This window comes from Rhopilema esculentum, chromosome 21, assembly GCF_057945365.1.
Source record: "Rhopilema esculentum isolate cy_ngs chromosome 21, ASM5794536v1, whole genome shotgun sequence".
In the NCBI taxonomy this organism is placed as follows: Eukaryota; Metazoa; Cnidaria; class Scyphozoa; order Rhizostomeae; family Rhizostomatidae; genus Rhopilema; species Rhopilema esculentum.
In genome coordinates, this window is record NC_142835.1 from 5,823,111 (window position 1) to 5,845,642 (window position 22,532).

The window sequence follows — 22,532 nt, forward strand, 5'->3', positions numbered from 1 at the left end:
TACATCGGTTTTGGACAAATCTCGAGGACCATATTTTAGAAAAGTGGGGGGGTCCGGACCCCTCCATTCCCACCCTTGGGTACGCCACTGGCAAGAGATGTATGAACCCGTCCTTACAGCATTCAACGAAAAAGAATGAAAAATGACTGCCATCAGGCGTGGTTTTCCGTCAGATCAACTTCAGTGGCATTTGGCAACAAAAACAGCAATGGTTGTTTCAGTGACTCCGGCATCATAATGAGGCCTTAATTTTTGCTCCATCCACAGGGTACTTAAAAAAGTTTGTTGTTCTTTCGTTCATGTTCTCGAGGGTGCTTTTGCAGATTTTCGAACGTGTTCATGAAACGTTTGGAAAAGTGTGAAAGGGACATTCTAAATATTGCACTTCTCAATAACATATGCGATTAAACGTGGTCAAAGATTCAAATACTTGTTTTGAAGCAGTTTTTGTGATTGATGTTATACTTTGTGATTAGTTTGATCATTCTATTAATGTGATTAATTTGTGATTAAAGTGTCTTATTAAATAAGCAGACCGATAAATTGCTTTTGATCCTACCATCCACGTTATCATAAATTGCTTTTGAAAATGTGGGCTTAAAACTCCTTAATAAAGGCCTCGCTACTAGATTCAGGTCCGTTTGCTGCCTTCCATCGAATCTCCTCATCTTTTACTTTCGAGGTTTTCCCTGAGCTTCCTTATCTTTTGAACCCATTTAGCGCTCTTATGAAGGTACTGGAACTACAAAATTGATTAACTTGATTTGAACAAAATTTTTGCTCTTTTAGATTTTGTAAGTATATTGAAAAACTGTCTAAAGATGATTGCTTGTCAGACTTATTACGTCTCAGATTGAATTCACGACTTAACATGAACAAAGAGTTTAGTTTAGGTTTGCAACAGACATCCCTTTTAAAGTAGCCTAATTGAGGATAATAATGATAATGCTAATGTTTAATATAATCATGAAAACTATAATGGCACATCCCTGTTACCCTGGATATTCCTATGAGTTGAGATAAAAAATAGGTATATACATATAAATGTAGAAGATAAACTGGCCCGATGCTTCGAACACTTCATATCAAATGCAGAAAACGTAAAATGCTTTTTATTTGGATCTGAAAATGAACTGTTAAACTTTCTCGGTATGAATATGGTTTGAATTACTATGTAATTGAGATTCATAGTTTTAATAGGGACAGTTTAATTACCACCAGCGGCCCCCTCTTTCCTTACGGCCCTTCAATGCCCCCTTTCGGTGAGCCTTTTTTGCCCCATAAGTTTTTTTACTAGACCATGTAAATTTACTCTCACGATGATAATGCCAAGTTTTCAAGCAAAAATTTATCGATTTGATACTTTGGTTCTAGAAAACAGAATTTCCCTTTTCGCTTCTTTCGCGTTTTGCGAAATTGCGGTGGACAATACAACGAAGGAAAATCTTCACTGCCTCCTGCACAGCGGATTCTGACATTCATTTAGGAAATCAAAATGGCGCGTTGATGGGCGACGATAAATCTAACATCAGATTGGATTTGTCATTTAGTACAGCGCCAAGTAAAGTCCAGGAAGTTTGTTATAATGTCAGGGCTTGGCTAAAGTGAGCTGGTGTTAATTCAAGTTGAAGGAGAAAATGGTAAGTTCATTAAACAACAGACTGTCTTCGAATGAATATATGAAACCTCCCGGAGGTACTCAAACACCAAGATTGGTACCGATTGTATTTTAGATTTGAACTTCAGCTATCGCATTTAGATAAGACGAGCAGAAATCACAACTATTTGAACAAGTGGACTATTTGAACACACAAAAGTATCAAGAATCTTTCTTAGTAAACTTGTCAACAGAAGAAATATTTTTCAATTGTAACGCTATCTATGCATGCAGATAAATGAACGAAATGTCATTGTATTGCCATCCTGTTTGTTTGCAATTAAGCCTCAAAACATCCTTACATGTGTCGAGAAAAGCAAAGCCATGATTCAGTTTTCTCAGTGTATTGAATTTGGTATACCTGTTTTGAGATGCACTGTTGATTTTTTGCAGCTAGTTTTTTATCACTAGGTTAAAGGTCTTGCCTGACATTTTTATTTTATGCAAATATCTTTTAGCTGTTGGACAAAAAAAACATAAATTTAGCTAAAGACACATAAATATAAAGCAAAGTTGTTTGAACTCACCTTTTTAATCAACTTGGACTACTGCACACATGAAATCAAGACTCATCAATGCATTAAACAGAATTGTAATGGTGATTATCTATCCTTAATCATCAGGACGTCAAGAGGGGGCCAGAGGGAAAATTGCATCAGGGCCTTGAGGTCTAGAGGGCCTTGTAAGATACAGATTCTGTTTTAAAATGGAAATAGCTAAAAGTAACAGAATTATGCCTAAAAATAGTAAAGTGTTTTAAACGATTGCAAGAAAATTAGTGAATTAAAGCTAAATCTTAAGGGCATGGTTGCAAATGGCTTATGCTTGCTTCCCTCACAGGGGGCCATGTCTTTTTGTTTTTCCCCAGGGCCTGCAAAACATGTCATCGCCCCTGTTAATCCCGTCCAATTTTATCATTTTGCATAATCTTCATTTATACCTTGCACAACATCTGCATGGTAAATAAGATCATAAAAACAACTTCAATTACAAAAATTCAAGAAAAATTTATAAGAAAAGATCAACATAGTCTAGAGATCCATAAATCAGTGGTGGGCAACCTTTTTGGAGAATGAGCCAGATACTTCAAGCCTTTTCTTTATGCAGGCCAAATGTAAGAAAAGCCAATATGATAGTCTTGTAATAATGATGATAATAATAATAATAATAAAAATTATATTTTAATGCAATTATACTACAATCACAAACCTCCTTGTTACATAGGTACCTTTCAACTGGGTTTACAAGATATGACTATTACAGTGGAAGTGGAAAACTGATATTTTGTAGGGTTTGGAGAAAACATCCAAGGGAAGCATAGTACTATCCATCAATCAGCGTTTAGTCTTTTAGCCCAGGCTATTAATGTTCGTAAACTCTATTTTATCCAGTATGGGCTCCATTAGGCTGAATATTAAGACATTGCAAAATCATGAAAAATGTGATCCCTTTCATCTTTCAAAGCAGTGGCGGACACTTGGGGGGGCGAGGGGGGGCGATTGCCCCCCCCAATACTTTAGAGAACAATGGTCTTTTGTTCTAAAACAATGGGAAATGTGACGTCATCTTATTAAAACAATAGGCTTGCCCCCCCAATATTTGACCAAGTGTCCGCCCCTGTTTTAAAGGTAGGTATCCTGTCACTGTGTACAAAAAATGCTGGTACTCTTAAAATGCTGTTGTATACTCCCTCTGTTTTATGTGCTATAATCAGCGTTTTTGATTAACTAATTTTTAGCTGGTTATTTTTCAGTTGGTTAAGCTATTAGCCTGAGATTAAATAACTTGGCTGTGAAAATCCTTTTCTGGGCTTTTGCTTTTTGAAGTCAAAACCATGAAAGATGCATAATGTGCACTTTATTGCCTTTGCAGTATTTCCTGGACGCGTTCAGGATTCTGCTTGGGCCTTCATTAAATAGTAATCATCATTACTTGGCTGCAAGCAATATAAATTGGCACACTAATTACAGAGAAACAAGCATGCATTGCATAGCAAAAACGTTATGGGAAAGAGTCTATATATGCATATTTTTTATAAACTTAGTTCTTCGTACACAAAAATGGAGCATAAAGAATATGTTGCAACGGATAACAACTAAATATTTCCTTGATTCCTGGTTTTGAAGATCATAATCTCCTTATGAATCCATATGTTTCATTCAATTTTTGTGACCGCTCAGAATATCATCCTTGCCAGCCAAAAAAATAATATGATCTTACATCTTGTGGGCCACAAAAATTATCTTCATGGGCCAGATTTCTGCCTGCAGGCTGTAGGTTGCTCACCCTTGTTATAAATGGTGATCATTATGTGAAACATCACAGTATAAATATAATATTGATGATTTGCTCATATTTATGTTTTATGGGAAATGTAATAATCCCTTTTTTTGTCAGAATAAACTCAAAACGTCCCAAAAAGAAAAAGTAAGGCAGTTCATTGCTTTCACAAACACAGGAGAAAAAACTGCCATCCACTGTTTGAGTATGCATGAATGGCGTATGGATGTTTCTACTGATAGCTATTTCCAACATCCTGAAAAGTATTACAGGGAGTCAAAACCATCTGTAGATAAGAAGAAACTGAATGCACTTTTTGAGAAATATAAAGGTTTGTTTCAATATTTTTTAAATTGCAATATAAATTCCAAATCCCCATTTTAAGGCAGTTACATACAATGGTTTAAACATAGAAATGCCAATACTCTGGATTAAGCCTTTCAAACAATTGCAAGAAAATTAGTGAATTAAAGTCAATCTAAAAGGCATGGTGGCAAAATTGTTTGAAAGCATGAAAGTGAAAGTGTATTTTAGAACAAATTTTGTGGACGAGTCCAAGTGAAAATAAAGCAGCTTGTTTAAGTATTCCTGAATTTAGTTTAACTGCCAGTTGTTTTGGCATCAGTATTTTTTTTAAAAGAAATTTTACATTGACACAACATTGCTGCTTTATTAAGTAAACATATGAATATTCATAATCTACCAACAAACTTATATGGGTCAGTTCACATAGGTTGAAAACCAGAGGATTAAGGCCTATTTTGAAGATATCCAAAATACTGATACTGAGGTTTTACCATTGTTTTATAGATCCAAACGAGGAGAAAATTTTGGTAGAAGGAATCAGCAGATTTTGTGATGATCTAAGATTAGATCCAGCAAGCTTTGATATTCTTTTGATTTGTTGGAAGTTCAAGGCTGCTGTGCAGTGTGAATTTACTAGAAAAGAATTTACGGATGGCATGTTAGATTTAGGGTGAGTTAAGACAGTCATGTCATAGTGAAAAGTTTTTGATTTAGATTTAATGATGCTGTAGGTTGTTCAACTTTTGGAATGTTCTTTCCCCATCAAAATTACATTTGTCTTTAGGCTTTCAATTAAGCCTTTGTAAAATTATGTATTCTATCTATGTAGTTTAGTTATTTGCATGTACTGTAGAATTTTAAATTGTATGTGGAGAATTTTAAATTATAAATGAACTAAACTGAACTTTCTGTAACCTAGTGTAAAGTTGACTGTGTATATTACGGAATGTTAAGAGGACCAATAACAGAGGGAGATAACTTGGTGTGATTATTGTATTTCCTTAAAATGAGCTAAAATTTGTTTGTAGTGTCAAAAATTTGTTAAAAAATGAAGCAATAATGCTTTGTTTTCATTAGCAACTTGACCTTTCATTCAGGAATACCAGTGTTTGTAGGAGCTAACTTTTCAGTTAATGCTCTTGATGTGTCTTGAGGGTGAAACCTGTTTTTTTAAAGGTAGTCAATAGCTTGCATCAATGTTTCAATAATGGTGTTGGTGGGGGTGATTGCCTGCATGAAACAAAAAGGCTTTGTTTTAATTGAATGAAAAACTTGTAAACATTTTGTAATAAGTACATATTTTGTAAAGTTGAAAATCCTGAAATAATGACTTATTTTTCAGTACTGATTCTTTGGATGGTTTAAAAAGAACTCTTCCAAGAATAGACAAGGAACTGTCAGATAAAAACAAATTTAAAGATTTGTATCAATTTACATTCAATTTTGCAAAAAATGTGGAACAAAAAGGATTAGGTTAGTTGGCCAGTTGTGATTAGTTGCCAATTTTTTTCAATGATTTTGAATCATAAAACTGCAAATATTCATTAAATCTATGTAAGACTGTTATGTTAGTTTGAGAGTCAGTTACTCAGGTAACAGTAGCTCTCTGAAGGCTTGAAGATAGAATATTTATTGCCTTTGGCAACTTGTATTTTCAAAAGTTTTATCATTTTCTACCTGTTCACTTATGTTTCTGCCAAGAGTTGAGATACAATTTCTTATATGTTCAAATTTTATGTATTGCCAGCTCTTTTGTATTTGAATTCCAGAATTCAACTGCAGTAGTTTTATGATAACAGAAACAAATCTAAATGTGACTGCTTGGTAGGCTGTGTAATTAAAAAGTATTTGGCTGTTTTCTTTTTAGATTTGGAGATTGCTATTGCTTATTGGAACATTGTTTTAAAAGGCAGATTCAAGTTCTTGGACCTTTGGGTTCAATTTCTGACAGTAAGGCTTCATTCCCAATTTCTTTCTTTCTTTGTCAACAATAAGTGTAGTGAGTGACGTTTGTGCAACATTTATAGCAGACCTTTGCATTACTTCACCAATATTTAAACAAGTTTTTTGTACCCTGATATTTTTAATAACCTTTTATTTTTAGGAAAATGAAAAGCATTCAATACCAAGAGACACGTGGAACCTTCTCCTTGACTTTAGTAATATGATATCCGATGATATGAGCAATTATGACGAGGAAGGTAAGAAAAGATATGTTATTGTTTTATTTTGAAATGCTGGTTGGCGCAGCATGTATTGAGGTATCTTGAAAAAGCTAACTGCTATGTTTTGCACAGCTTTCTAGTTGTCCTCAGTGGCGTACCCAAGGGGGGAATAGTGGGGTCCGGACCCCCCCCCCACTTTTCTAAAATATGGTAATCGAGTATTGTCCAAAAACGATGTAAAACTCATTGGGGGGGGGGTAGTATATTGTATGCTTGTGTCAATAACAATTGTAAAATACTTTGCTATTTACCGTAGCTAAAATGAATTAAATAATGGGGGGAAATTTGCAAAAAGGGCGTTTCCCCGCATTTGCGAGTGTTTGAAGGGCGTGGTCCATTCTTTTTTGGGGGCTACGCCCCAGACCCCCCCCCTCTGCTGGAGCCCTGGGTACGCCACTGGTTGTCCTGTTGTTGTTGGGAAGGAAGTAAGGATGTACTAGTAATGAGGAGCAGACACGCCTGCCCTGCACTACGCCGAAGAAGCTTTAAAGTAGGGGAATAATTGCTTGAACATTTGTTCATTCAATCGGTTACTCTTTCTTAAGCACTTAGCGATGTAAGGTTTTGCCAAAATTTTACAGTCCTTCAAAGATATGACGCCACCCTGACAGTTTATGACTCTAAAGTTTAAAGTTCTTTTGAAAGACACTGATAAAGAATTCGCTTAAATTGGATAGACATTTATTTTTACAGGGGCCTGGCCGGTGCTGATAGATGATTTCGTCGAATGGGCAAAATCAAGGCTGAAGCGAACCACGTTGGTTTGAAATAAATGAAAGAGTTCGTAATTCGAAGAAGAAATCAAATAGAAGACTGCACAGTAACTCTTTGCTACAAAAATGTAATGATATTTTGATGAGGGTGTAGCACCGATATCTAGTTGAACTGTAGCGTGAGCAACCATAACTGCTTTGCTTGAAGACTACGAAACGCTTGCCATCATTGCTACTTTTATTAACAAAATTTGCCAGTTGATAGCAAGTATTGGTCTTTTCAGGATTCTGTTGTTCTTTTATTATTACTGATACGTCTGTTGTTTTTCACCAAGACAAGATTTATTGTATGGAAAGGTTTCCGAAAAAGATTAGATACACAATGCAAAGTATTCTCATTGTGAAGTTTTCAAGACATCACTTTGTAAAACAGGGGAGTTGCCCTAATGAAAATTGACGCCAAAAAATGAAAACTAGTTTAGTAGTTTTGAAAGCTAGAATGATTTTAGCTTTTTGAAGGGCTAGAAAGCTAGAAAGATTTAGAATTTATTCTATGTCTGCTAGATAGGAACTCACTAAAGCCCTGGCCCATTGGCATAAAACATCATCCTACAACGATGTTTCCGATGTTTTACCAGATTTGATGTCCATGAAACATTTCGTAAAACATCTCCTTTGTTCTCATTTTTGTTCTCATTCGTAAAGCATCTCTAAAACATGTTTGACTCACACAAGGGTTCCGCGACTGGGGGTGTGGAGAGTGGGGGTATGTTGCTCCCCCTCCCAATAGTATCTCAATAGGAAACTAAAGGTAAAATCTGCTCTGTGGAAGAAATAGTTGGGTAGTTCAGAGACCTTCATTTCTTGAAATCAATAAAGGATCAAGCAAAGGTAGTTGCTCTGTTGGTTAAATATGATATTCTTTTATATGAATGACGGCAAACAAACTAAGCGTTAATGTTTTCAAGATTTCTTGTTGGCACTAAATCGAAAAATCCAGGCCCTCCTTAGGTAAAATTGTGCCTTGTGTCTATTGCCCCTAAAGTTTCTCGGTAGAAGCGTCAACTGCAATTCACAATGAGCTCCAGATATTTTCACATTCAAAAGGACTGCCAAGATTGAAAGAGGGATCTAAATTTACAACCAGTGGTGTTTGTTACCTAGCTTTAGAAGTAACGTGACAACATGATATTTTTCAAGATCACAGCGAAATTGTACCAGTTGTTTTTATCTGCAGTTCAATTCGTACGCAAAAATCAAATAATTTTCAATGAGATTAGGAGGATTGCTTTAGTAAAACTTACTTAAAAGAGTGCATTTTCAGGGAACTGGAAGCATCAAAATTTGAAAATTTTCTAGTCCTCCGGTGGCAACCATGGTGCTGCCGCGGTTAGTAACTATATCCTTTGTCCTTCCCGATATACAGATTTGACAAAACTATTTTTAAAGTCCGTCAGTATCATATAAAAATGGAAGTGCGAATTAGTGCAATCCCACGGAGTGGATTGACAAAATTTGTTGCAGAGGTCAGTAAATTAAGAGTTTTAGGTAATTTTTTTGAGTCTGCTAAATTCGTAGCCCATACCCTCTCCCAACAAGGCTTGCCTCGCGACGACCCTGGACTCACACAAGAGCAGTAGTTAAAATTTGAAGAAAAAACAGAGTAACTGTAGAAGCTGTACGGCAGCGCTTGGTCATTTCAAATGTTCTGACACTTTATTATTCGTTTGGTCATGAAGCATCGTCCAACAATGACAATGTTGGGCAATCTTTTATAGTTGCTTGATTCGGTTGGCAAGGTCTTAGGTGCATTGGGGTGACCTTTGCAATCCCTTTGAGACAGAGTTTACTGCTTTCAATTTTTTCCTAAATTTCTGGGTTCTCCTTTTGCCCTCAAGACCCTTTTTCCCCGCTCGAAAAGTCTGGTTTTTGAGTCGTAAACTGATCTCCCAAAGTGCCTCAACAGGTGAAAGGTCATACTCTAAATGTCAAAGGTTTGACACTACGGGGGAAGTCTGATATGTCTGATAGTCTTATCTCGGGACGGGAGTGCTTGTTTGTTTTGTTGTTTGTTTGATTCTTTAACATGTGATCAAGTTTCACAAAATTAGCCAATCGTTTCGCCATTTACCATAAACATGACACAGCGATTTTGCCTGTGTAATCGAGAGCAGGAGCAACGGACAGGTCCTCCGACAATCAAACTGTTATACATTATTTGCCAATTCACGTTTTTGCTGTTGGAAGATTGAAGAAAGAAGAAAGATGTCACTTTTAGCAGTTCTTTTGACAAGCTGGGAATTCTATGCAGCCCTTTGTGTGATTTTTGCTGTTTCAAAGGTCATAAAATGGCTGACTGATCCTCTCAGAAAAATACCAGGCCCAACAGGATATCCAATCATTGGAAATACATTGAATTACTCTAATGTTGGCGACAGACATCGTATTTTGCTTGAGATGGGCAGAAAGTATGGGAAGATCTGCAAAGACTACTCTGTTTTCAGTAAGTGAAACTTACCTCATTGAAAGGAAATTCCAAAAGGTGATAGTTCGCAGGAAGTGGGGCGCGACAACAGACAATAGAATTATCGAACCAGGTCGAGGCCCTGGTTATCACCATACTCATATTCAAAAAATTGATAAACTAAATTTTCTTTTTGACAAATGACACTGAGATCTGCAACAAAAACTCTTGCAACTCTTTGCATGCGATTTAGGTGAAAATATTCAACATAAACAGGTGCTGATTGACTGTCCAAATGGTTTATTGACAAACAGCATGAAGCTAAAGGATGCAAAATCTCAATCTATGTTTTTGACACTTCAGTAATTATTGGCACAACATACCCTTAAAAACTATTGACATGAAAGTATTAAGTTGAAACTTCATGCATTTGCAAGAGTTGCCAAATTCATTTAGCTAGAAAAGCTAAAGACAGTTAGGAACTATTTATGCTGTTTAGGAACCTTTTTATGCTATCTGTAGTTATGAACTATTGTTCTGTAAATTTTATGTTTCACGATAAAAAGGTTAACATTAAAATCAATAATTATCCAAGGAATACGGTCGTTAAAAATTGCTTTCAAGGATACATCACCAAATTTTAAATATCTGAAATAAAATCAGATTCTGTCACCATTCAACAAAGAAACCTACAGTTGCTTACTAAAAAATCTGTAAGACCAAACTTGATCTAAATTCCAAATTTGTTTGTAAAATTTTTGTTGAGAAGAAAATATAGACTCACTGAGAAGCAGTGACCACTTTTAACTGTGGAATTGGTACTGGTACCAATTCCACAGAAAAATGTATTTGGAATAGAAACCATCAGACACACTGGACTAAACCTATGGCATTTGTTGCAATAAGAAATGAAAGAGTCCCTACCCTGACTGAAGTTTAGTGAAAAAATAAAAAGCATTTATGAATTTAGTAACTGTAACCAGATTGTGTAAGAAGTTTATAAGCAGTTAAAGGTTTTTAAAGATAATCATTTCATTGTAAAAAGTTTTGGGGCCCTGCCCCTGCATGCCCCCAATCTCAGGGTGCACAGCTCAGGGTGATCACTTGAATTTTTTGTATTCAGAGGGTCTATCAGATAATTTAGGTTAAGAATTTTCCTCGTGATGTGATACTTTTGGACACTTGATTTAACAATATATCTTGTGAACTGATAGTTTTGGACACCTGATTTCAACTAGCACATTACAATATCAGAAACAGAAATTAAAGAACTAACATGGTTAGTGGTCTCTTATGTGTTCTCAACAACAAGATTTTGCATTTTGATACTTCTTGGCTGTATCAACACTTTTTAGCTGATAATTTTGTGTCAGCTAGATATTTTGGATACTTTTGGGTGAATTTCAATAACACAAGAATGAACCTCCCTGTCTATAAAATCTACATTTCATACTGGATTATCCATGTATTCTCTAATTCTCAGATCTAGTTGAGCTCTTTCAGTTATGATGATGATATTGATCATATCTCCACAAGTTGTTTTTTTATTTCTATTCTAATGCAAATCTAATAAAATTATAAGAAGGGTCTAAGAGATATTCTGACCTATTTATGTTTAGGATTCTTCAAAACATTTTCTATATATATATATATATATATATATATATATATATATATATATATATATAACAAACTTTTTTCTTGTTCCAAACCAAGTTTGTAATTGTGAGATTCCACTGTAAATTCCATTGACATGGTCTACTTTTCACTGTTCCGATCCTATTGCAGCAACATACTATAAGCATTTTGAGAAACCCCTCTCCCCCTTGACCTCTTTCTATATACACGTTGCATGTGAGATACCATCTTTAATCAGTTTATTTATTGGCTGTCCATTGCATTGATTAACTCATGCCACTCCATTTTTTTTGAACTTAATGGTTCTAACTGTTCTTGTAGCTGGCACCACTGTCTTCATCAATGATCCAGAATTTGCAAAACAGATATTGGTGACAAACAGTAGCAGATACCGACGGGATGATGTAATTCTCAAAATTCTACCTGCACTTGGCACCGGCCTTTTAACAACTTCTGGAAAGGCGCATGCAACTCAGAGGAAAACACTTAACCCAGCGTTCTCTTTGTCAAGCGTGAGAAAATTTATCTCGATATTTAATGAAAAGGGCAGTGAATTGTTGCAGGTACGTAGGGTTTTCTATGGCTAGAGATTTATCGACTTCTTTGTTTGGAATAATGTTTTGAAAACTGCTGAATTCTAACAAATTAATTGGGGTGGCCTTTTTCAGTGGAAGGGCATGTAGCATCCATCAGCGAAAGTTTTCATGAAAACATCATTTGGAAAATGATTCAAGATGTTGCCTGTCAGAGAACAGGAGCGGGTGCCTCTGCCTATATGTTGTGGAAATTATGAACATTGGCTCTTTCAATGGTTTTTTCTAGTGCTGCTCTTGTCTCAGATTATCATATCATTTGTATCAATTTTTTTTACTTTATTTAAGAGATTTTGTGATTATGTAAGAAATATTGCGAGCTCTGAGATCGTACAGGAGAGACTCTTGTCCACCTTCTTGAAAAACCTGTTATTTTTGGATTTGTTTCCGAACATTCTTATGCCTTTTCATGTCTACTGTCCTTCCAAAATTTGGTACATCTAACATACATATTGTGTTCTGAAGGGTTCTTCGGCCCTCTGCCCATGAACTAGACAACCATATTTCCTTTAAAGAACGTCGCGGCGTTTATTGCAAACTCCAAATTTTGGATGCGGCGTTCAGTAGCGGGTGGCGTTTATCAGAGGGCGGCGTTAAATACAAAATGAGAATTTTTTCGAATGAAAAAAGATAAAAGCAGACTTTTAACAATGTTTCCTTTTCAAAAAACACGTAATAAAGATTGTGTGAACAATTTTTGAAAGTTAACTAAAGGCTCGAAACAAAAAAGCCTGGCTTCCTTTGGCATGCGGGTCTTCTGTCCATGTCCGATGTACAATGTGCCCGACCGGTCTGTCCGCCCCTGTTTGTGTTAGAAAACGGTTTTTATGGCTTTTAAAGAGAATGACGTTTTTTTCACGACGTTTAAAATGACGTTAACTAGTTCTGTTTAAAACAGTATTTGATCTTTAAAAGTCTTTGTGATGACAGGGGCGTCATGGCGAATAAATTCTAGAGGGGGCCAGAATTAAAAAATTTCCGACAAAATTTTTTTGGTTTAATTTAATCAAATGGAAGCATTTCATGTAAGTGCAAGAAGAGTGGATGGGTCAGTAAAACTCATAACTTTTGCCTTAGCTGGAAAGATATTTGAAATGCACTTTTATTCAGTTGTCTTGTCTTTTAATTCAATGTTTTAACTTCACCGGAAATTGCATTCTTTGAAGCAAATTTTAATAGCTCTTATTCTTGAATTGAGTATCCATTGGGGGAAAGCACAAAATTTTCAAAAATCTGGTTACAGGCACAAAATTGGCACTGTCCCGGTCTTCAATTAATGAACAATATTGAACAATTTCCATAACCAAATTTGGTACTTGAAAATTCGGATTTTAGCTAACGAAATCCGAGCAGCAAATCACTCTATGGTAGATAATGGTAAATCCCGACAAATCATTTTGATTTGTGGAAATCTAGTATTTTCTTCACAAAAGTGAATTGTCTCTCGAAATTACGGTAAGTACTTTAGTTCAAGTAATTTATATTGCTAAAAGTTTAGGAATTACCCACAGCTAAGTTATTGAATTATCCGACAAATAAACGATTTTTCCGAAAATCCGTCAGCTTTTGTAAGCAGAGGGGGTCACGGCCCCCCTGTCCTCCCGGCCACAATGCCACTAAATGATGACTTATTTTCAGTCAACGTTAAATTCAGCTATATTTGTTCGATCCAATGTAATTGAATGATTTTATTTCAGTTTTACGAAAAGGAAATCGAGCAAAACAAAGGAGAACCGATTGAAATGGAAATGATGAAGAAATTCACTGACATGACATTAGACGTGATTGGCCTCTCTGCATTTGGGTATAATTTCAACTGTGTGCTTAGGGGTGACAGCAAGGAAAGTGAAGCGTCGAGCCACATCCTAGGTGGCAGCTTCAACATTTTGCGTAAATCATTTGAGGAGCTTTTTCCGCCTCTCAAGATCGTGCCCTCCAAAGAGCGAGATATGCTGAGAGATGCCGAGGAAATATCCTATGGTTTAATCGAGAAGGTAAATCTTGATGATTCTTGAAAGTTCTCCTGTTGACAAAGAATCAGTGTTACATTTGAACTTCAGCCTTTGGGCTCTAAGTGTACGGGAAAACTAGTTCCAAAAGTAACATTCTATTCATTTGCGTTTTAAAAGAAATTTTGAAGAGATACAACCTGTGCCACACCAACATGATCTAATGTCTGCTGCGGAATTTTGAGAGTTAGACATAATCCGTTCCAAATTGGAGTGAAAAAGCAGAGTCAGGAAAACATTACGGTCGCACGGCCACTGACCGGAGGAAGGTACATGAAAAATAATAGAAGCTCATACGACACACCCAAACCACGCCCACTTTATATTGTTTTGTGAGGAAATTTTGCCTTCTGGGATCTTTTTCTCTGGAGGAAGGTTAACGAATTTTCTTGACTCTGTCAAAAAGCGGTCCAAAAAGTAGTGTGGCCATGTACAAAAATTTTTAAGTGCCTGCCCGATGATGGGATTGGTGTTATCATAAAGATTTCTTCGGATAAATGGTTGATGTTGATCGTCAAAAGCTCATTTTTTCTATTGCAGGTTATTAAATCACGGAGGGAGGAGATGGCAACTCACCCAGGAGAAACACTTGACAAGAATGATCTCCTACAGATTCTGATCACAATGTATGAAGACGCAGGAACAACAATATCCAACAAGGATCTGTTTCATCAGTTGTTTACTTTCATGCTTGCTGGGCACGAGACAACAAGCTTGACATTTACATGGACTATCTTTCTCCTTGCCAAACACCAGGAATTTCAGGAAAGAGTGAAAAAAGAAGTAAGAGAAATCCTCAATGACGCCACTGATGTAACGTTTGATGATATTGACAAAATGAAAACCCTTGATGAATGTATCAAGGAGACGATGAGGCTTTATCCTGTTGTTATCTCCTATGGACGCATGTCTGTGAAGGAAGATAAACTGGGACCATATACTTTTCCCCCTGGCACCAATTTTCTGATTAATGTCAGTGCTCTGCATCAAAATCCAAAATATTGGGAAAATCCTGAAGAGTTCAACCCGGACAGATTTTCTAAACAAGGTTTGATTTTACATTTAATTCTTTAACAATTCAATGTTGATTAAGGCCTCTTGAACAAGTGCTACGTTTTGAGGGGCCAGTGGTTAAATTACAGTTTTTGGCCAATGGTCACTTTACCAGGTTTATGACAACCAGAACTCATTAATCATCATCCAAGCATGAAGACAATTTGTAAACATATCAGACAACGTGGCTACAATCACTGCGAAACGTCCTTGGAATGCCCAGCAATATATGTTGTTTCGTATTTGTCAATTCTGTTCCCGAATGCTCCCACTTCCGCACCCCTTCCCCCCAGACTAATGTTTATGATTTGGAAAAATATCATAAACATACTTCTTGATCCCCTTCGTCATTTTGTCCTAAACTAACATTGTTCAAACGGTGGAGCGGAATGGCTAAATTTCCTCTTGAAAACAGACGTTAGTGTACCGAAACTTTTGGCAGGCATTGAACACGTACATCTACAGTCTCAATTCAGAAAGCTCTTCAGCGTGTTTATTTTTATTTTTGATCAAACCAATAACGTTGGGATTTGTGAAGATGATGATCAGAAAGTTCAGTCATGTTTTCTTCTGCATCCAGTTATTAATAACAATGTTGTGGAATAACAATGGTTGTTGTTTTTTCGCAGCTGAAAATGACCCTCTGTTCCCGTATTACTACTTACCGTTCTCACGTGGTCCTCGGATGTGCATTGGATATCGCTTCGCCTTGTTGGAACTGAAGATTGTATTGGCCCTTCTACTGAACAAGTTTTCATTCAAGCTTGGAAAGTCCCAACCGGCAGAAATCGGAGGACAGCAACTTTTGACATACAGGCCATGCCCACCTCCTGTAATCAACATCAGCAAGTCATAGTGATGAGGTGATTTTCTATTTCATAACAACTTTGATTTCGTATAATGAATAATAAGCTATGTTTAGCGACAAATACCATTATATTCCACTGCATCATTCCTATTCATTGCAAGCTGTTACTGAGTTTGATTCATTTACTGAAATAGGGAACTGAAGCGATGTAACAGGGTTTTTTTTATAGAATTTTTATCACTGAGCATATTCATTATTTCTGAAAATTTGTGTGATGCCTTCTGGATATTTTCATGACCACACCCATCAAACTGTAGCGTACAACATTTTCTTATGTGCAATTATCGTATTACGCCACCACTCAACCCAGCTTTTGCAAGAGATTTATGTGAAGACTAACAATGTTCCAGGTTTAAACAATGAAAATAAAGATCTTAAAGGAGGAGATTTAGAATAAAACAAACCAAATAGTTTCTAGATACTGAAAACATACTAGAGAAATTTTGATCATGACACATGTAATTTCACGTTTTTAAGCTGTATGAGTCGACTGGTAGTTGCTGCAATTTTCAATACCAAATCTCTTCATTTTAGTTTTATCACTGCACTAAATTTGAGTTTATCACTGCACAGTTACGACATATCACTGCACAGATTATTTATCACTGCACGCGATAATAAGCCCTGTGAGGTAAGATCGTGTTCTTATTTTTAACTTAAAGAGTAAAAGTTACCTTGCTTTTCCTTTTGTTTGTAAATGCATGATGACACACACTTAAAACAATCCTTGACAGCCTCGTTTCTGATTCGTGGTCTTACAGTGGATAAGAATATTCAATAAAAACGCATAGCTCCTTCTTATCTTCTTATGTAATGACCAGCGTAGACTTTGAACACCTCTTCTGAAAACCTCACATAATTCTTGTCATAAAAGCTTGTATTCCTATAGAGTCAGGTTGTTCTTCAATTCAACACAATTCTCCATCTCTGCAAATCTCGCAATAATCCTTCTATTGAGTTTTCGTCCTTTGTTTGTGCTGGTGCTTCTACGTCTACTATTAGTATCTCGTAATAAAAATTATATGATAATATCCTATGACATTCTATGATATTCTCGTAATAATATTCCTTTAAGCAATGACTTAAATCTCATTAGAAAGTGGCATCGCAATACGCTGTGTATCTCCACTGTCTGTCTTATCTCTATGGTCATCTTTCAGGAGCTGATTACGTAGTAGCATGTCGGAGGCATACCCAGAATGATGTATTATTATACTTCGGCCAGCCCCATAATTATATTCTCTGTTTTTGGGATAATTGGCATAGTGCTCAATATGATCTTCCACAATCAGGGATGATGTACACTTTTCACTTTGTTGACTATACTTGAAGCTAAATTTAGGTGTCTCCTCCAAAAATATGCTTCGGGCAGGCCCTCAAAATAAGATTTGTTTTCTTTTTTTGTTAAGAACACACTATAAATAGGGTAGGAATCTGAGGACACCTCCGATAACGTGACTGCCCCTTCCCCTATTCGCTATTTTCAAAACTTTGGTACAGAATGGTGATTTGTGGAAAACGATTTTAACAGTACATGCTAAATCTTCCTTGCGGACACTAACCATAACATCTAAGGCATTAGACAGTGTAATCCTGGGACCATCAAGTTACTGAATCTTAGATCTAGATTGACAATAGAAAAAGAAAAGAACAATTGCAAATTTACAGTCATCAGAGACGCATACCAAATCAGTCATATGAATCACAATTTGTAATTTGATGTAATACAAACACAGTTGTCTCGAATTTTACTGAAAAAAAATCACAATAATCATTTCTCTAGTACATTAGAACAATCAATCTCTACAAAAATCACATTTTAATTCTGTTTCACTTCAGAATTTCCTCTACGCTTGCTGAAAAACGATTTGCAGTCCTTTTCTGTGAGATTCTCAGTTTTTGAGGTACTTGGCATGATGCTTAATATGATCTTCTACAAATGTTGATATGAAGTAGTAACTATGATCGTATCCCTGTAGAAAAAAGATGATTATATTGTCAAAAAGATTCTTTCATGACTTTGGTAGAAGAACCTCCCATATATTTGAATTATTACATCTAAATGACTGAATATAATGAAAATTACTGTTTTACTAGTCTTATAGTGCTTGATACCGTGTAGGCAGAGATGCTCACCCTTTGGTGCGTAAAACAGGACAGTCTAAGATGGAATTCAGAATCTTAAGTTGTGACCCTTTGTGAATCATCAGGTATTTGTGATTTTATATAAACTTTGGGGCTGTTGCCTGATGATCATAATTAGCATGAAGTTTCTTCTATACAACAAAGCATGTTCAGCTCTAGTGATGAATGGGTAACGAAAAATTAGGTATGCTACGAGATGATACCAAAAATGAGAATCTTCAATATACCAATCACTCCCTGAAAATAAGTGGATAGACATTAGTCCAAGATCAAGGGAAAACCATAGACTGATTTTATATTTAGAAGAATAAAGGGGCATTTACCTCTTGCATTCGTACAGCCACACTGCAGGATGGATTTTCCTTGCATGCATTGACAAAGTTATCCGGAAGAAGTTGACCATCAACAAAGAAGTTGTCGCTCTTTCCCTTTAAAACCCACAAATAATCTATATTGATAAGTATAAATTCTTTTGCACGTATAAACCAATTCAACTTACAGCCTGATTTTGAAAAATTCTTGAAATTATTTAGTATAAAATTTTTGACCACAGATTTGGATTGAGAGCAATGATTTTAATCTACTTGAAAGTTTTCATTATGGTATTGCTCACGATATTGATTTTATAACGACATAAAGATGAACATTTTATAAGGGATTTGCCCGTGATTGGCAACTAGGGGGATAAAGTTTCCCCCAAAACGATTTTTGCAGTCAAATCCCTTACAAGTTTTCAAACTTCATTTCTCCATAAAATCTAAAATACAAGCTCAAACAATATGAACAAATGTATTCGCCCTAAAATTATGGCGATAAAACCATATCTGAGCTTAAAAAAGTCATATAATTAAGTCTGGTTGTAAGTCAAATTGGTGTATTCAGTTATTTAAAAGAAATTCTGAAAAATTGGCAAGCCAAATCTGCTGCAGACATTTTCATGATGAGGATAGTAGTAATGATTTGTTTTGATAATAAAATAATTTTCATTTAAGTGAAAACTCACCTGATCTATTAAAATATCACATCTTGGTCCTGAATAGCTTTTAGCCAACTCACAGGCATCATATTCCTATAATGATATATTTAATAATTGATCAAGAAGAAATGGATTTCAATTACCAATACTATCATCAAGAACCAAAAACAACAATAGATATATTTCAAAGATAAAATTTTGAACAAGACAAGGTAAAGTACCGAATAATCATCTTTGCTGTGTCCTGGTCTGCTTATCGAGCAGTGTCCTGGTCCTTTAACTCTTTGTGACCACACCTTGTGATTTCTACACCTGTAATTTCAGAGAGCTGGTAAACTCTCCTCATTCTGAGAGAAACTTTGGCCATGTCAGGGGCTCAAACCACAAACCCTTGGATCTGTAGTCAGCAACCCTAACCACTGTGCCATCATCACACCTCCATAGCCATAAGTAGTATGGTATGGCCATTTGATAAGGTTACAGGAAGAAGCACTTGTAAAAGTTTAGCAACAGTGGAGCAATATTTCAAAGACAGTTACCTTCCATTTCTCTTGGTCAGTGCCTAAATATCCACCAAAGGCTTTCTTTCCCCATGGGCAGTTCATTGGGTTACAAATAGGTGCAAATGCTGATACAGACTAAAAAGAAGACATCCTAGTCACTATTACAAATATGATACAAATAAAGGTCGGGTGTTAGAAGAAGTATTTAATATTTGACTTGTTTAGTATATTAATGGTAGTGAAAATGGATGACACAATAAATGATAAACCTCTACTTCCAAAAAAATATACTTTCTTTTTCTAAAATAGTTTAATCACACAAACCTTATACATTCCAGGGTTCTTCAAGAAACATATCAATGAACCATGACCTCCCATACTAGAAGACATTGTACCATTGATTAAGCATTTATTTTTCACTTAGTTTTAAAAGTCATATATTGTCTATCTATACTTAATTGGACAGCTAAATAGATGGTTTTGCTTCTTTAACATCATGAAAATATTTATTACTTGTGGGAACAGACTTTGTTTAAATGCAAGAAACTACCATCTGGCATACTGTAATACCTTTCAAATTGGAATCTTGCTATAAAAACTGAGCTGGTCACAAGCCGAAAAACAGCAAGTCATTTTGCTCTTGGAGGCAAGAAGAACAAATTCACAGTGATATCCATTTCTTCGGATGATAGAAAATCGCACATTTTTTCAAACCATACTATTTAAAATGTGAATAGGCCTCAGGGAACAATTTGAGAGTCTGGATTATACTAGTCTTTGTGCAGACAAACCTATAAACAAAGACATCATCTATTCTTGAACAGTTGATCTTCATAACCTTGGTCAAATTCTTCAACTAGTGACCACTATCAAGACTCTTGTCTTTTCATTTTGCTTTACAACTTATCTTACTAAACTTGAAAGTAACTTTGTTTCTTTTTATAAACAAAGCACACCTACCTATGACCAAATATTGACTGGTTTCCTACTTGAACTGAAAAGTTTGCATTTACAAGGGCTGGCAGTTCCTTTGTAATGTATGAATACATTCGATAATTTGTCTTCCATTTTTCTTCTGTTGCATCGACATAAAAACCAGCGCCGCTACCAAAATCATAACTGTCATCCTCACCTTCAATATTGCATCCTCCTGGCAAAAAAATCATCAAGTTTTTGAAAAGGGTTTTAAAGCTAGGGCTAAACAGGGCAGCATTTTTTGCAAAATTTACCCCAAAAATTTTTATCCCTGGAAATCCATTTCTGATAGCTTTTCCCATGAAGAGAGGTGTCCAACTGTTTGATCTGATGTCAATTATTGAGAAAATGTGAACTCATAGCAAGCCATTGAAAGCATTCACCTCTATTGATATTGGTATGACAAATTGTTGAAAAACTGCTGATTTCCATCCCATTTTGTCAATAAGTCAGTGCTTTAATTATTTTAACTATAAAATGTTTCATATAATGCAGAATTCAGGGCAATATTTGAACTAAATTGTATGAACAACCAAAAGCAATATCTTGTAGGACGTACTTGGGCTAGTGTCAGGCATTACAAGCATAATTCCATGATCTGCGGCCACTCTTTGTGCACCAGCCTTTGTTGTGAAATTTTGTTCAGTGCAGGTGAGACCTATGAAATAATTTGCAAAACATGTTCTGAAGAGCACCAACAGGGATCAATGACATTGCCATAAAATTATAGCAAAGTTACTGTTGAGGAAACAGGTTGCGAATGAAATAATATGACAAAAGTCTTAATGAACAAATATTATATACATCAAAATGTATTTCTGCAAATCTTTGTCTTCTGCTTCTTCCAAAAAAGATGTTATGTTGCACTGGAAGAAAACCTTATGTTGTCTCGTTAGGTAGCAGAAACATTTGAAGGTTACATAGATAGCGCTTAATGTAAAAAATGTTTGAAAGGGGGAGTGCATTAATAAAACCCCTTTAATTAATATGAATTATCTATTAACTCACAATTATTTGCCAAAGGATCTTGATGTCAGCTGTGGCAAGAACAATTGAAACAAGCAGGTCAAGGATCTGAATTAGGAAAAATTTTAGCACATGATGAGGTGGGAGCTTATTCTGGCTCAAATGACAAGGACTGATGGGCATTCCACTTTCAATCAACAAACCTGCTCTTGAGTTAGGATCTAGTTTTCTGTCATATAAATGCACATCAAACTTCCGACAGAATCTCAGCACTAACCTGATAGCCAATACAAAACTGGAACCTTTCCTTGTTCTGCTTGTGAAGGGATGAAAACAGCAAACTTCATGGGACACTTCAACTCATCACTAGAATTGTTTTAAATTCAATGTTTATTACAATAAGTCCAATGGTAGACAGAGGTCGTAAGGTAACCAGCAATTAGAGTGGACATGGTTAGTAAAGTAGAAGAAAACAAGGTTTGATAATTCTGGTAGCAATACACCAAAGTCTTGTGGCAGTGAAAAATATTTGTGGTAGTAAAAATTCATTGTGGTTTAAAAAAAAGTCAACATTAATAAGTCAAGATGCTGGCGCAAAGTCTTAAAAAACCCAGATTAATAATAAACCCAGGAGAGCAACATCATAGTAACAATAAAAATTGCGTAATTTTTTTGCTACAAACTTGCAGGGGCATCACTTTAAGAAACAGTATTGCTTGCATTATCACATCTTTTAAGATACATATGGATACTTTAATTCTTCAAACCTGTTGTGAGAGAACACCTTAGTGCATCCACCGAAGCATTTGTTACTCGAAACTTCCTGCATCTTAATGTTTTTGGGTTAGCGTAGCTGGTAGAGAAGTAGTCGGTATTGTCACTGATGCAGGCCAGTGATAAACAACTGCATGAAAGGGACAGGAACAGGAACAGGAACACGAGAGACCAATTATGAGAGTGAGGCTGAAGCCAGCATGCACGAAAGTGTGACGTCACAAAAACAATTTTTAGGATTTTACACTTTTGTTCGCATAACCTAAATGGACCTTGGGGGGGGGGGGGGGGTGGAAGGGATGGGAACCCCAAAAAACTTTTGTTGCTGGCCCTTTCCTTAATGAATTATATTTTGTTGTTGGCCATTTCCATTCCACAACTGACGTT

General features: G+C 35.9%; 3 protein-coding genes across 4 annotated transcripts; 2 read left to right on the plus strand and 1 right to left on the minus strand.

Annotated features, from left to right (window-relative positions):
* The first annotated feature begins 1,465 nt into the window (after window positions 1-1,465).
* Window positions 1,466-7,467, plus strand: LOC148957630 (DCN1-like protein 1). Its single transcript, XM_089115119.1, has 7 exons — window positions 1,466-1,640; window positions 4,055-4,268; window positions 4,748-4,913; window positions 5,586-5,716; window positions 6,111-6,193; window positions 6,348-6,444; window positions 7,162-7,467. The coding sequence occupies exons 1-7, from the start codon at window positions 1,638-1,640 to the stop codon at window positions 7,233-7,235; spliced, it is 768 nt and encodes a 255-aa protein (XP_088971245.1). The 5' UTR covers window positions 1,466-1,637; the 3' UTR covers window positions 7,236-7,467.
* A 1,556-nt stretch (window positions 7,468-9,023) lies between these two features.
* On the plus strand, window positions 9,024-18,378 carry LOC135684494 (cytochrome P450 4c21). 2 transcript variants are annotated; one of them, XM_089115116.1, is made up of 6 exons: window positions 9,024-9,684; window positions 11,605-11,846; window positions 13,574-13,870; window positions 14,426-14,933; window positions 15,568-15,801; window positions 16,967-18,378. In XM_089115116.1, the coding sequence occupies exons 1-5, from the start codon at window positions 9,447-9,449 to the stop codon at window positions 15,792-15,794; spliced, it is 1,512 nt and encodes a 503-aa protein (XP_088971242.1). In that variant the 5' UTR covers window positions 9,024-9,446; the 3' UTR covers window positions 15,795-15,801; window positions 16,967-18,378. The 2 variants fall into 2 exon arrangements, with proteins under 2 accessions (XP_088971242.1, XP_065056147.2); XM_065200075.2 differs by lacking the exon at window positions 16,967-18,378 and adding an exon at window positions 16,341-16,530 and having other exon boundaries at window positions 9,025-9,684.
* LOC135684495 (S-formylglutathione hydrolase) lies at window positions 17,511-22,305 on the minus strand. Its single transcript, XM_089115118.1, has 9 exons — window positions 22,139-22,305; window positions 21,649-21,737; window positions 20,965-21,063; window positions 20,391-20,580; window positions 19,755-19,809; window positions 19,467-19,565; window positions 18,955-19,020; window positions 18,275-18,379; window positions 17,511-17,779 (listed from the first exon to the last, which is right to left on the minus strand). Exons 1-9 carry the CDS (start codon window positions 22,198-22,200, stop codon window positions 17,699-17,701), a joined length of 846 nt encoding a protein of 281 aa, XP_088971244.1. The 5' UTR covers window positions 22,201-22,305; the 3' UTR covers window positions 17,511-17,698.
* Between the last annotated feature and the right edge of the window lie 227 nt (window positions 22,306-22,532).